At 39.8% G+C, this 14,433-nt stretch overlaps 1 protein-coding gene across 1 annotated transcript in view; it reads left to right on the top strand.

Moving 5' to 3' along the window:
• EAF1 (ELL associated factor 1) overlaps positions 1-14,433 on the top strand; it is a 19,070-nt gene extending 4,637 nt beyond the window's left edge. The window contains exons 3-6 of the mRNA XM_064704758.1: positions 2,391-2,527; positions 5,041-5,207; positions 11,690-11,920; positions 13,797-14,433. Of these exons, the coding sequence (XP_064560828.1) occupies positions 2,391-2,527; positions 5,041-5,207; positions 11,690-11,920; positions 13,797-13,843 (582 nt within the window). The 3' untranslated portion in view covers positions 13,844-14,433. The remainder of the gene's footprint in view (positions 1-2,390; positions 2,528-5,040; positions 5,208-11,689; positions 11,921-13,796) is intronic.

Genomic DNA, 14,433 nt, shown 5'->3' with positions numbered 1-14,433 from the left:
GTAGAAATGGTGAGCATGGTAGTGCTATTGGAGAGCAGGTAACAGCACAACTAACAACAGCATTCATCTTGGATTAGTTGGAAAGAGAGTTGCTCATTGGTTTTTTTGGGTTGAGCAGCATCACTTGTAATGCTCCTTTTCAAATCTCTGTACTGAGGAGCTTAATTTGATTATCTTCCCCTCAGTATGAGGGGCCTTGAGTTTATGGAATGCTGCAAAGGCTGAGGCAGCCAAGGCACTCTATGTATGTTGTTCCAAGGCAGTGCTGCCTGTGTTCTGGACAGAGAGCTGGAAAACACTTGGCATACTGGAAAAGAATGAGAGGTTTTGAGATTGTTTCATCCTGACAAGTTTCACTGAATTTCTTGGATGCTGCTTTGCTTCCCAGTTGTCCAACAATTGGATAGCATTCAAATTCTGAGTTGAGGTTTTCTTTTTGAAATTGCCTAATCCCTGAGAATATCTCTGATAATTTGTTTGGTGGAAATATTTTGGTGTCTCTTGCAGCTTGGATAAATTGAAGTACTATTTCTGCATGTGGATTTAGTGACTTCAATAACTGAAAAACAATTTGGATTGGGGAAGGGAAAATTTCTGCTTGTTAGAGTACTACAGAAGAAGATCATAGACTATCATGAATTGGAAGGATTCCCACAAGGATCATCAAAATCCAGCTCCGAACCCTGCACAGAACAATCCCAAGAATTACATCATGTGCCTGAGAGCATTGTCCAAGAGCTTCTTGAACTCTGTCAGGCAAAAAACCCTCACACGTGAAAACAATTCTGTCCTGTAATCAGCAAAATCTGTAAGCCACTGTGACTTAGGCACCAACATAAACCCTAAACATTTCATTTTAAGTAGAAGAATGGGACTTAATTTGTTGAGCACTTACACTTCTACTTATTATTTAGCCAAAATCACAGTCTTTGCTGCTTTAGGAGGCTTCTGGGTAGCAGAATGATAGCCAACAAACTTTGATCAATTTTCATTACCTTTGTGCACTATACCTTTCATGGCTTAGATGTCAACAGCAAGCAGGATTTGACTTTAAGCTTTACTCTCAAATGTTGCTTTCCTCTCTTAAATGTAGGGATGATAAAAATGTAACATGCCTTTGAAGACTAGACTTTCTTGAGACACCCTTTCTGAATTGTATTTCTGAATCTCTCTTACTGTGTCTTTGTTAAGAACTCAGATTTTTCACACTTACTGTTCAAAACCTATTTTAAATTCAAATATATTCTATCTGTGAACAACATGGAGAATAGGAATTGCTTTCAGAGTAGCTAAAATGTGATTGTTCATTTTTGCTACTCAGAATAATATATAGGAGAGTGCAGGGTTTTTTCATTTGCTCCCTGATTTCGGTTGCTTTCCTACAGTACGTGCAAAGGTGCCTATAAATAAACATTTATTTTTAAAATCTACATTCTTTTATACAGCATCTACACATTACAGAGAAGCCTGAGAATGTTTCATAGTTGAGAACATAACCCCTTGAGTAACAGCTTTTTGTCATGGCCAGGTGTGTATCCATGCTGTTATGTGCAGATAAACCACGGGTTCAGCTGGCTGTAATGTCAAAACCAGTGTATGGGCCAGGCTGTGCAAGGATGCAGTACAGCTGAGCATGATCTCAGCATTACCAGTTAGCCAGTGTGCACCACCACAGGAGTTTCTTGTCTTTTTTGTTTCCCAGTCTAAGCCTTTAGAGTTTTAAGGCTCTGTGTAGCATTGTGTGGACTTGGGGACTTTCTGGAAGGCATCAAAATACCCCATTTGCCTTTGAGAAGACATTTCAGTATAATTGCATGGGCATATGCATGCTAATCTGACTTTGGAGAAGGCAGCTCCTCTTACTTAGTTTGTAAGTGACAATTGCTTGTAATCCACTGTGAAGATACTGCCATATATATTTATGTAAAATACACAGTGCAGTTTAAATTATTTTTCAATTGACCGCATATTTCCTTGGGATATAGTTCTGCTGCACAAATAATTAGAACTTTATTTCTTATCCAAACCCATGATTTCCAGGGCAGAAACATCAAGAAGATTTCTGATACTTGTCAGGGACAGCTATGCAAATTTAGTTACGCTGCCATTTTGGGAATGAGAACTGTAAATAAAGGCAGCCATGGCGAAGATGTTTTGTCACAACAGGGACACTTAAAATGATGAAAGGCATAATATTGCTATGAGGAAATGTCTGATCTACTGCACATTTTCTCTGTATTTCTCTCTTCATGAATGAATATTTTCTGTAGGCAGTAAACATTAAGTTCTGAGCCTCTTTTTCAGAACAAAATATACATTCTTTCCTCTTAGTATTCATAAATTTTTGGACAGAGTAATATAACCAAATATGTGCTCTTTCTTTGTACCAGGGTTCAACTCCACCAATGACTGTCTTTAAAGGAAATAAAAGGCCGTATCAGAAGGACTGTGTGCTTATTATCAATCATGACACCGGGGAATATGTGCTGGAAAAACTTAGTAGCAGCATTCAAGTCAAGAAAACAAGGTAAAGCTGGGGACAGGGTTAATTGATGGGATTAATTATTGCTGAAGTTTCATATTAAGACTGGGTTTTGAAACAGAACTCTCTTATTTTGTAGTGATGTTTAATTACCAAACCTTAGCTTTACATGGCCAATTATCATGCCTAAAAATGCAAATAGGAGTGTGAATCCAAGAGTAAAGAATTTGCAAATTCTCCACAGCTGAAATGACATAATTATAGTTTGCAGTGAAACACCTGTGATGTTTTGAGGCTTTAGATGCTGGCTGAACGATGGGATGTGTTTCAAGAATCTCTAGTTAGCCAAAAAACACCATGAAAATATTAGTCTGCCAAAAAGATTATTGGACTTTCTAGGTTTGTTCCCTGCAGCTTCCTGTGGGAGTCACGATGTTTCAATAACATAATCTTAGGGAACAAGGAACACTCATTCCCATATTGGATAAGCAATATATTAAGTGGAACACAAGTACAAAGCCTGCAGCTGGTGAAGGTGGGCAGAGCTGTAGAAATAATGGTTATGGTGTTTTACCTAGAAGAATTGATGAAGCCAGAAATCCTTTCTGACCCAATACTGCTGCACAATTTCTACAAAGTATGCAGCTGGAAAGTTTTTACCAGTCCTACTGCTCTGCAAGTACCTGAAGTGTCTGGATCTTTCAGCATCACTGCACCACAGGTTGACACATAAAGAGGAAGCAGTCATTTGAATGTCTTGTGAAGAAAAGACTCTTAAATAAGTTTAGAAGTTTTACATTAAAAAACACTTTGTTACAGTATAGAACCCTTAGCTGCTAAAACTACTAGAAATGTGGGTTGCAGCTGCTGGGTGTTTGCCAGGAACACCTTGAGTGCAAAATAAATGGACTGTAACACTCCTCTGAGTCAGTGATGTGAAAACTCATCCATGTAGTATTCGTCTTGTCCAGTGGATATGAGCACATCACAGATGAGATTTGAATTCCCAATTTCAGTTCTGCTGGACTTTGTCTGGGTGAAGCTTAAGTCAGAAGGGAGCAAATAAGTGCAGGAGGGCCTGAGTTCTGTGAGATGTTTGGTTACACTGAGTCTTGAGTCCCATGTAGGTAAAAATACTTAAAATTTTCTCAGGTAGTAAAAAATTTGGGGGTCCCTGTTTTGATGAGCAGTGCTTTGCAAAGTCATTGATTTTCTAGATCAGAAGTACCTTTTATTTTCCATGACTACTCTGATCTTTAACGACCTGTTGGCACTCTGTGGGAACAGGGCTTTTAGTGTTAATACCTTGATGGCATTCACAGGGGAGTAAGTGAACTTAATCCACATAAAACCATCTGTAGTTCCATGAGCATAATTAATGCTGGAAATCTTTGACTTTTACCATCCACTTGATGCAGTGAGTATCTTGCCAACTCCTCTCTTCTGCTGTAGATAAACTTTAAGCTGCATTAATGTGGTATCCAACAGCTGCACATCACTGGTGAATGAAGAGGGGGTTCTGTGTGAGACTGAATCTAGAGCTCACTGAAGCACAGAGATATCCCAGTAAATGCTGCATGTACCAGCTCTGGTACCACAGGTGGTTTAGGTGAATCCCCAGGACGTTCAACATGGGCTACTTTAACTTATCTCACATTATGGGATCAGTTTCCAGACACAAAGTGTAACACTGCTGAGCTGGGACCCTCCTAGAACAGAAACTGAGCTCTCATATCCACAAGCTGTTTCTGTGCTGCACAAAGCCTTAACCCCAAAGGCCTTGCTGTTATGCAATAAATACACCACACCCTTTAACCTTATTATGGTGTACTGTAAAGGAACCTACTTTGGGTTTGTGGTTGGTTTTTTGGGTTTCTTTTTCTGCCAAGGGTATTGGCTGTTCTGCAGTCTCAATCACATCAGAAGTTCAGTAAAAGGCAGAAATACCTGGTTTGAACTGAACAGATTGGCATAGTGTTATTCTGGAGACTATTTTCCACTAAGGAAACAGCTTAAACTGTTTGGAAGGGCTAACAGCAAATGGATACAACCCAGGAATTAAATACTTGTATGCTGTATTTAGCAGTAAGAGTGATTACTCTAGCCAAGTTGACCTCTAAGAGAGTTCAGTTTGAGATTATTTAATTGCAACTGAGAAAATTGTTTCTTTTGCTGCGACTGTTCTAAGCAGGATTTCGTTGTGAATGGATTTGTAGTTATTTTAAATTACTATGATTGATCATTCTTTTTTTAAAAATACAACTGCTAATTGCTAAATTAAAACCTTCATTGTTGTTCAAGTAGAGAATTTGGCATCACTGAACCACATCTGGATTTGAAAATACATTTTGTAAGAGTGTTGCAGTGTAGTTGTAAATGTTTCTTTGTTACTGAAAGTAAGTGTTGCATACAGAAAGCTGTAATTCAGTCTTCATCTTTGTAAAACAAATTAGAGATCTGTACAAAAGGAAGTCACAGATGAAGCATTAGCACAAGGATATTGAAAAAGCTGGACATAGTTGCACAGTACCACTAAATGTGTCTGGTTGTTTCTTCAGAGCAGAGGGCAGCAGTAAGATCCAAGCCCGAATAGAGCAACAGTCTGCCCGAGCATCTCAGCCTCCTTCACAGTTCAGAGCCCCAACCAAGCCAGCAGTTGGACCTAAAACTTCTCCTTTGAAGGATAATCCTTCACCAGAGCCCCAGCTGGACGATATTAAGAGAGGTAAAGAAGGGTTTGTAGTTTCTTTGTCTTTCTTCTTTATAATAAAAACGATGACTGTGCAATTTCTAAAAACATTCAGGGATTAAAAGATGGTACTTGATACCTGTATTGACTTCTTTATATCTTGTTTCTTTATTCATCTTAGTATACTGATTATTTATTCTCTTCTACTAGAATAGATCTTTATATTGCCATCTTCTCTGGAGTGAGAAAACTTCTCTTTCTGGGTAATTTTCTCTCTTCCAAACTATTTCTCTGTTTGGGAAAAAAGAAAAAAAATTAATGTGAATTTAGAAACCTGTAGCTCAGTGCTGGACCAATTGCAGGGGTGTCTTAGGCCACCACAGCAGCAATAACAAAGTGTAATGGTCCAAGGTCTCGTTACAGTCAAGTCACTTGGAGAACATTACCCTGCACTGAGTGAGGCTGGGGGATGGAGGGGCTAGGCAGCTGAGATCCCAGTACAAGACAAGCTTGCACCATGCCAAGCACTGCTGGTAGGGGAGGAATGAGAGAGTGAACAAACCTGCAGCTTAGCCTCTTCCACAACCACTCCTTTGCAGCTTTGACACACATGCCTTATGGCTGCTAAACTTCTATTTAAAAAGTACCCTAAAGGAATGATTGGCTCAGCTCACTCTTCTGCTTAGGCAGAGCTTTGTCTTAGTGTTCTGCTGTGGGTAGGATGCACATTCTTTGCCCATGCCCTTGTTTTGCTACTGATGTGATACCTGTTTTTGCTGTGGATAATACAGTCAGGATAAAGAAGACGTTAAAGTTTTGTTTGGTGGTTCTCTGGCACTGACACCAGACACAGTTATTTTATTTTAAGCTTGTTCTTTCTGTCTGCTTTTTTTTTTTCTGGGTTTCTTTCTCTTTTTTCTCTGTCCCATATAGCTATTTTTGTCTGGAGACTTCGCCTATGTTAATTGCCCAGATGAAGTTAATTACTCAGCAGGGTAGTTTTTCAGTTCATGGTAATCACTAGGTGACACTTTTGCTGCTAAGCTGTGTGTTTGCATAGGTGCTGACTGGTCTCACTTTTCTGCAGCAGTAGTGTTTTCAATACTTGGATGCTGGTCAGCAGCCAGAATCAACCTCTGAGAGATTCTGTTAGCTGCATTGTTATTTTTATTTTCTGTATAATAGGTAAGGAAAATTATAATAGGTGATATATCAGTTTTTTAAATTTAAATCAGTTGTGGATTTTAAATGTCTTTTCCTGTAGGGTTTAATAATTTACTTAACCTTTGGGGCACTCTTTTGTATACATACAGCAATTTGTAAAGGTTGTATTACAGTAAAATAATTACATTTGTCTGGGGTGACATCTATTCTAAAAGATCATTTTCTAGTGGTCTAAAGTATAAGTCACGTTGTTCAGAGCTATCCTAATATATTTTTGCCACCTGATAATATTTGATATGAAAGTACCTGCAAATAAATAACCTGTGCGGTTTTGTTTCCAAAATCAAGAGTTAGAGCACCTGAGTTCTACTAAAAATAGGACTTTAATTTGGTACTTTATAGGGGGAGTTGTACAAAGCCCCAGAAGAGCCAAAAGCCTGGGCAGGGGTGTTTTTGCTTATAGTCTATAACCCTTTCCAGCACTGATGATCTAGAGTGTCAGCATTGATAAACCATTTATATCATAAGAACTTACTTTAAAAAGGTAGAATTAAAATGGCACCATTCCACAATGAAATATAGGCAATGACAAGCTGTAAAAGCTGTAAGGTAGTCTGCCTTATCCTGTTATCTTCCCTTAATGCGTGTTTTTATTAACACAGACTTGTAAGTTCTGAGGAGCATGTGTTCTTTCCATTCAAGTAGTAGTTTTAGTTTTGTTGAAGTACTTCCTCTGTATGAAAGAAAGATAAACAGAAAGCTGAAATTCTGTGGATTTTGTTTCATGAACACAGCACAGAATTTAAAATTCCCAAAGGACCTTCTTGAAAGGATCTCTGGAACTTTGACACCCTCTTGCTTCCAGTATGCCCTACTGAAGGGTATGGTGAGACACAGCCTTCATGATGTTTCACAGTAGTTTTAAGGTAACCTCAGTGCAGGTTTCTGCTTTCCCTGGTACCCTCAGCTGTGCATTTTCACCCCTCCCTTACAGATGAGCTGGAAATGAACTTTCAGGTGGGTCAGTTCTGTCCCAGTACACAGCTGTCCAAACAGCAGTGTCTGAGGACAGAGTCAGAGCATCTGGGAATTGAACCACTCCCTTCCTTCATGGACAGAGGCTTTTGGGAGGCTGTGTTGAGGGTTTTGCACAAGTGGAATCCTTTCTTCTTCAAGCTTCTATGTTGTCCTTGTGCCTGAAGGGAGCATAGGAGAGAGTAGGAGCTTGTTCTTTTGAACACTCAGCTACATCTGATGATGTCTCACTAAGCTGTGAACATTTGCACACATATACCACAATACAGCCATTTATTTGCACAAAATAATTGACATTTATCAGACCAATTTGATCATAGCAGAAATGTTTTCAACAGCATTGACATAATTGCAGCATGCAACATATTGATATATGTCAATAATATTGAAAAATTACAGCATGCAATAATATTGACACGGTTACAACATTTGAGAAAAAAACCCACAGAATCATATTTCAGGTTTGAAGACTCAGTGCTTAAAAATCTGAGCAGATTTTATTTACCTGGACTGTAGCTGTGGAATGTGAAGATTATGCCATAGCACTGTTTGTCTCTCAAGAACACCTCAGTCAAGTTTTCTGCACATCAGTATAAAATACTGCCTCTTCTAGCTGCCATCTCCACATGCTCAGGGTGCCAGTATCAAGTTGATTTCTCCACCTTGCATTCTATTATTACCAGTAAGTGTTCTGCTATAGGCATTCAAACTTAACCCTCCCTAAAGTTAAATGACTTTTCTGTGGCAGTTCTTTGTATTCTTGCAGTCTGAGGTGAAGGCTTTAGTTAAAAAATCTGCACAACCTATTGGAATTGAGAGAAGTAGGAACAGTAAAACACTCTTATGGTGTTTGATACTGAATATATACAGAAGACAGCCCTATTGAGAAAGGCTGTTCTGTTTGGATAATGATTTCTGACCTTGAATTTATTTTTTTTACTCTAAAACCTGCATTGCCCGCCAGTGTAAAACGGTCATTTTGTCTTCTTGAAAGAAATCTTACAGCTGTAACATGAAATGTAGAGAAGTTAAGGTTCCCAAAGCAGTGTCAGCCTTTTCAGATGATGTAGACTCAATTAAGGCAAGTGCTCAAAACTGTACTGTATGGAAAGCTTTTTTAAAAGTAACTGCTGCACATCCTGACTCTTGTCATCTTTCAGACTGCAAAGGCTCATCGACATGAGGTGTTTGATCTTATGGTGCAGAAATGTCTAGGAAAGGTCAAATCTTTCCTTGTTCAGCTTAGAATATCTGTGCACATAGACACACAGCTATTTTAATGGAAGCACCATGAGGAAATGTTTAACCCACGTCTTCAGTACCTATAGCTGTACTAAGCATAGCAGTCAAATGGGAAAATGCAAAATTGAACCATTGTAAAGCAGCTGTGATTTTCCTATAAGGCTTTGATGTCATTGGCTTAGTCACTGACAGTGTGAGACAAGAGTGTTTTCAAGAGAATTCCTTCGTGGTCCTGCTGAATTTCTCTTGACAGACTTCTCATGTTGCAGCAGCCACCAGAACATTAGTGGAAACAATTGCTTTTCTTTCATCTGCTCAGACAAGATGTTTAAAATTCTGGGCTCAAGGACTGAGAGACAACAGAGATCTGAGGGGAAGCTGTCAGCCTGTGAGGCAGAAGTTGATTAGAAGATGAGCTCTGACCAAGTTTCTACCTGTGACCAGTGTCACTGATAACAGCCTTAACATCCCAGTCCTTGAAGCTTGTGATACTGGTTCTGTTTTGCCTTTTCTTGCCTCTGTTCAGCGTAGCAGGCTTTAGCACTACTTCCAAGGCATTCTCTCATTCCTTTCTCATAACCAAATGTCTTTTATGGTCTCTTAGTTTTCTGCTTCCCCAGCAAAAAGTTCCCATTCTTCAGTCTCACACTAATCTCCAATTCTGTTTAAAATTGGCCAGGCTAATCTTCCTTTCCCATTGATCAGACAGCACCACTTCCTTCAGTGATCTCCTCACCTACTGCATTGAGTCCACACTTCTTGCTTAGTTTTGTTTTTGTTTTTTTTTTTCCTAGTTGTTTGCAGTGTGGTTTTGTTTTAACTTTCCCTCTCACTACCAATGCCTAAGATCACCTCACCTTCTTCACTCTGTTTTACATATGGGTTCTGTGTTCTCAGACACTGTGCCAACATTCTTCCATTCCAGCCACAGACTCCAGCTCTGTAGGTATACATGTGTAATTCTCAGGCACTTGTCCTGTGTTAGACTTGTCTGTTGGATCTTTTTGCACTATGGATTGTGATAGGTGATTGTGCTTGCTGCAATCCAGGATATTCTAACAATGTATTATAATCACTGTAATTTGCAACTAACTACTCCATCACTAGAAGAATGTAGAAATTTTACATCATTAAGCTGGGGGGGAAAAAGTTTAAACCTGGGCATTTTAAAGAGAAAGTACCCTTATTCCTGGTTACCTTTCCTTTAGATTTCCCCTATTAATTTCCTAGCCTTAAATACAAGGAACATTTATAATTTGAAAGCCTCAACATGAGTAGGCTGAGAACAGTGATTCACAAGTGCTCATTTGTTTGTGTATCAGATTCTAGGCCTGAAATGTATTTTTAAAGCCTGCAAGACTGTGTTGAAAGGCAATAAGGTAGAAAGATATTACAGTACAAAGTACTATCTGCTGTTGGCCAGTTGAATCAATATATGATTCTGTTGAATCATATTTTCTTTCTCTTCCAATGGTCTCTCATACTAAGTCTTCAAGCTGAAAGAGTAGGGTTTACCTGGCATACTGGTAAACCACAGAGAGCACAGATGGTATAGGCAGGGATCTAGATGTAGGAAATAAATTGGAGAAACAGCACTGCTATCCTGAAATACCCAGCTGGAGTGTAACCAAAGCACTTGAAATTGAGCTCTAAACCTTGAAAGTGAAAAATAGTGATTTTAAATCTGGCAAGAGAAAACACAATTTCTCAAACTGATACATGCTAAGCTAGAGGAATTCTCTCCAGCAAATATTGCGGAGGCCGAAAACTTAGCTGTTACTTTTTATTTTAGACTTCTAAAGTTCTCTACTAAAGTTTAGGAAACTTTAGCTGTTACTCTTTTATTTTTATTGGGCTATTTTTTAGCCCAAGGAAAATGAGTCTTATTAAAAAGGAACTCGTGACACACATCTGACCTAACATGAATTACTCCTGGCATCAGTTCTCCACTTATTAGGTAGGGTTGATAATACCTCATCTCCCCCTTCTTTCATTCTTGTCCTTTAGTCTGTGAGTTTCCAGGGCAAGCGCTGAGTTCTAGCCCTGTGGGTATAGTACTGCTGCTAGCACAACAAAAGCCTGAATTTTGAGGGTTTCACATCCCATGCTTAATATATCTGTGGATGTTGTTCTTTCCTGGAAACCTGCCAAGATGAACTGAGTCATTAGATACTCAGCCTTGTGGGTGGATACAAAGGAGTTGTCCTCTACTAGTGTTTAAGCCACTTATAATTATGACAAATTTGACAATATTGTATCATTTGGGGTGACACACCTTAATATCTCTTTAGTAACCAGTCATTCAGCCAGCACTAGCTGTTGCTGATGAGGCTGTTGTGGTGCTGTCCTGGTGTTCCAGTGTTTCTTTGCACTGGAAATCCTAAAGTGGGCAGTGTCTTGAGTTGTATACCTTCCTAGTTTCAGAGTAGTTTCGTTATTTCCTGGCTACTTGTAAGCTCTGTAGCAGGTTATGGTATTTTTGCCACCCTCCAGTATGTGAAAATTCTCAGCTGTTCTCACCTGTCCTACTGCAAAGTTACTTGCTGTCATCCATCTGCTTCTGAAGTTTGTTTACAGTAGGCTGTGTGACTGTGCTGAAGCAGTTTCATACATTATCTGAAGTCAAGGCAGTTTCTGTTGTAATCATTTGCCCATGTCCATGTACCCACCCCCCAACACACCATTTTTTGTGTTTTCCAAAAGCCTAAATATCACCAGCATCTAACAGTTCAGATTTAGATTTCCGTGATCAGCTGATGTACTTACTTTGTATGTAGACCATAGCCTGTCAGAAATAAGGAAGCTGAAAGTGCTTTCAGGAGTGTGAAGTATATGAAGAATAATTGTGGGACTGAAGGTTTGATGATAGTAACCTATGCTGTTGTTTTTTAAAATTTAGCTATAGCAATAAGTAAAAAAGTTTTCAGGATTTTTTTTGTTTCCCTTTCCTTTCATGTGAGATATTTTGGTGTGATAAACTATACTTGACAAAACCATCGCATTTGCACATTCTTTCCAAAATTCCATGGGGCCCTGTATTTTGTGGTATCAACCAGATGAATTCCTTTTTATTTCAGAACTGAGAGCAGAGGTTGAAATTATTGAGCAGATGAGCAGCAGCAGTGGAAGCAGCTCATCGGATTCAGAGAGCTCATCTGGGAGTGAAGATGAAAGCTCCAGCAGCGAGGGGGAAGAGCCAGCACACGTTTCCCCTTCCCAGCCACCACACCAGCAGTACAACAACAGGAATGCTGTTGCTAATGGCACCAGCAGGCCACAGGGAAGCAATCAGCTCATGAACACGCTCCGTAAGTAAATGCTTGTGTCTTACCACCGTGAAAGCTGATTATGGCCACTCATTTACTTAGCATGATAGGCTAACTTCATGAAATGCCTTTTGCCAAATAGTAGTTCCAGGGAGCTGCACTAGCTCAAATATGTGGGCAGATTGTATGAACAGGGGGCTGGGACTTGTCTGAAGGTGTGGAGAGCCTGTGGGAATCAGTGCAGTGATCCCCATTGTCCCTGTTGGGTCTTGATTCAGGCCTCCAAGTAGCCACTGGTGTGGGAGGGTCTGGTGTACTGGAGGATGGGAATTATTTTCATGTGAATACACAGATTAAATGGAAATAGCGGGGTTGACACATTGTTAGTTAAAGGTCTGTAAAAAACTGTAAATGGCTCAAGGCTGTCCTGGGTTCCTAAGTGCAGTCTCTGTGGTCTTCAGTATTGCTTTGTCAGCAGATTTATTGTGTTGGTCTCAGCTGTATTTTCACAAATATCATGTTTTGAAGGGAAATTTAAATGAAAATTTTGTTAAAATATTGCAGCTATGGTGTTGCAAGCATTGAATCAGTACAAGCTGACTTCACCCTTTAAGAAGTGTCAGGAACATTTTTAAAGCATAGTTCTGTCCCATGAGACTCTCTCTGGGGACATGGTGTGCCTGGGTGTTGCTCTTTCCTTATGCTACATCAGGTATATTCCAACTCGGTGGAGTTAGAATATTGAATGTGCAATTGCCATAAATTGTTCTTAATTCCTCCTGAGGCATATTTGCACACATCTCTTGGCACCCATTCATAGGGAATTGGTTTCCAGCTTTGAGAAGATAAGTATATTGTACAGACCCCACCAAAAAGCCCTGCTAGAAAACTTAGAGACCTGTCAGTCTTGCTGCCAGTAATGAAGGACTAAATGAAATCCAAAGTTCAACAAAGTCATTAGGACTGTGCCCATTTCCCTGTTTCTGGTTGTGAGCAGCCTCCTCCCTGCTTCTCCTCGACCACAGTACTGCATGGGTTTAATGATCTGAAGCTTCTGACTGCAGGAGAATCTGGGAACTACCAGGGTAGCTCCTCTCTTCATGCAGTGCTTTTGCCTTTGGATTTGAAATACTTTTGCTGTAGGAGAATCACCCCTAACCCAAGTCCTTGTCTCCCGTGTCTTGTCTCTATGCCTATTGAATAGATGCCCTGCAGCTGTTTTGAGGGGAGGGCAATGGGAGAATGCTGGAAGAGTTAGGTTCAATTATCAGAACACAAGCATGATTCTTGCCCCTTTTTATCCCCTCCATCTCACCAAATCACGACTGCTCTGCAAAACAGGATCAGAGCCAGTAGGTTTGATCCATATCCTGGCCTTTCATCCAATCTGTGCACTTTGGAGGGCAGCCTTTACCTTCACAGCACGTGTCAGCTTCGTTCAGCCTTGAGTTGTGATGGCTTTAACAGCCCTTTTGGTTTTTTGACATGTGGGGGCCTTGCCTTGGCTACCCAAATGGCCTTACACAAAAAAAAATCTGTTTTTAAAGGGTAAAGAAAGCCGAGGAATTCCCCAATGCCTTGTCCTAGAGCCATATATGGGAGCTTTGGTGGGTGGAGGCTGTGGAATGTTTTCTGCAGCTGTTAGCATGGAGAGGGCTGTTGTCCCACCAGGGAGCACCTTTGGTGGCTCTGGAGACAAGGATGCTTGGTTTGGCCTGAATCCAGCTATTAGCCCCATGCAGCTCTTGATGTTCTTGGGCAGTTCAATTAAATCACAGATGATGTTTGCATTCATTTCATGTGTTATTCTTACTTAAATCTTCCAATGTAAATGTGACTGTTCTTTGGTTTGATTGCCATGAAATGTGAATTGACGCCTACTCACTTGTTGTGTTTTGTTGGTTTTTGTTTTCCATAGGAAATGACTTGCAGTTGAGTGAGTCTGGGAGTGACAGTGATGACTAGAGGCTGAGCTTTTGCTGTTTCTGTTACATATACATGAAGAACTAATTTACCTTGAAGTGATCCTATTGCTTATGAAGAGGAGCTGGCACAGAGATGGTTCCATGTGTGGAATTTTAATAGAAGAAATGCATAGCCCTACAAAATAGCAGATGTTGAGGACTGTTTTACTGTGTGAATTACATGTATATATTGTGTATATTCTTATTCTGCTAAAGCTTTGAGTACATATGTACAGTGAGTGAGCCAATGTATGTTCCTGTCCACCATCTGTAAGTTTAACATGTAATTATGTGAGGTCATCTGAAAATCTCTTGTTTGTAGGGTATGTGCAGTGCATCATGACTTTGTTGGGGGACTTTTGTATATAGGGTGAGCATGTGCCTACAATGAGTTTAAAAAAACATGCAGGAGCTAGTGTGTGCACTGAAGTGGGACTGCCATAAATTAAGTTTCAATACTAAATTGATTTCTTTGGTTTGGGACTTTTTTAATGCCTTTTTATTGCTATTTATGGTTGATTTAATAGACTGACTTTTAAACAGTTGGACAATAGGAATGATTAAACCATGTTTGTCACAAACCTTGCTGCA

Source organism: Zonotrichia leucophrys, chromosome 2 (genome assembly GCF_028769735.1).
Source record: "Zonotrichia leucophrys gambelii isolate GWCS_2022_RI chromosome 2, RI_Zleu_2.0, whole genome shotgun sequence".
NCBI lineage: Eukaryota > Metazoa > Chordata > Aves > Passeriformes > Passerellidae > Zonotrichia > Zonotrichia leucophrys.
This window is presented reverse-complemented; position numbering and strand designations above follow the sequence as displayed.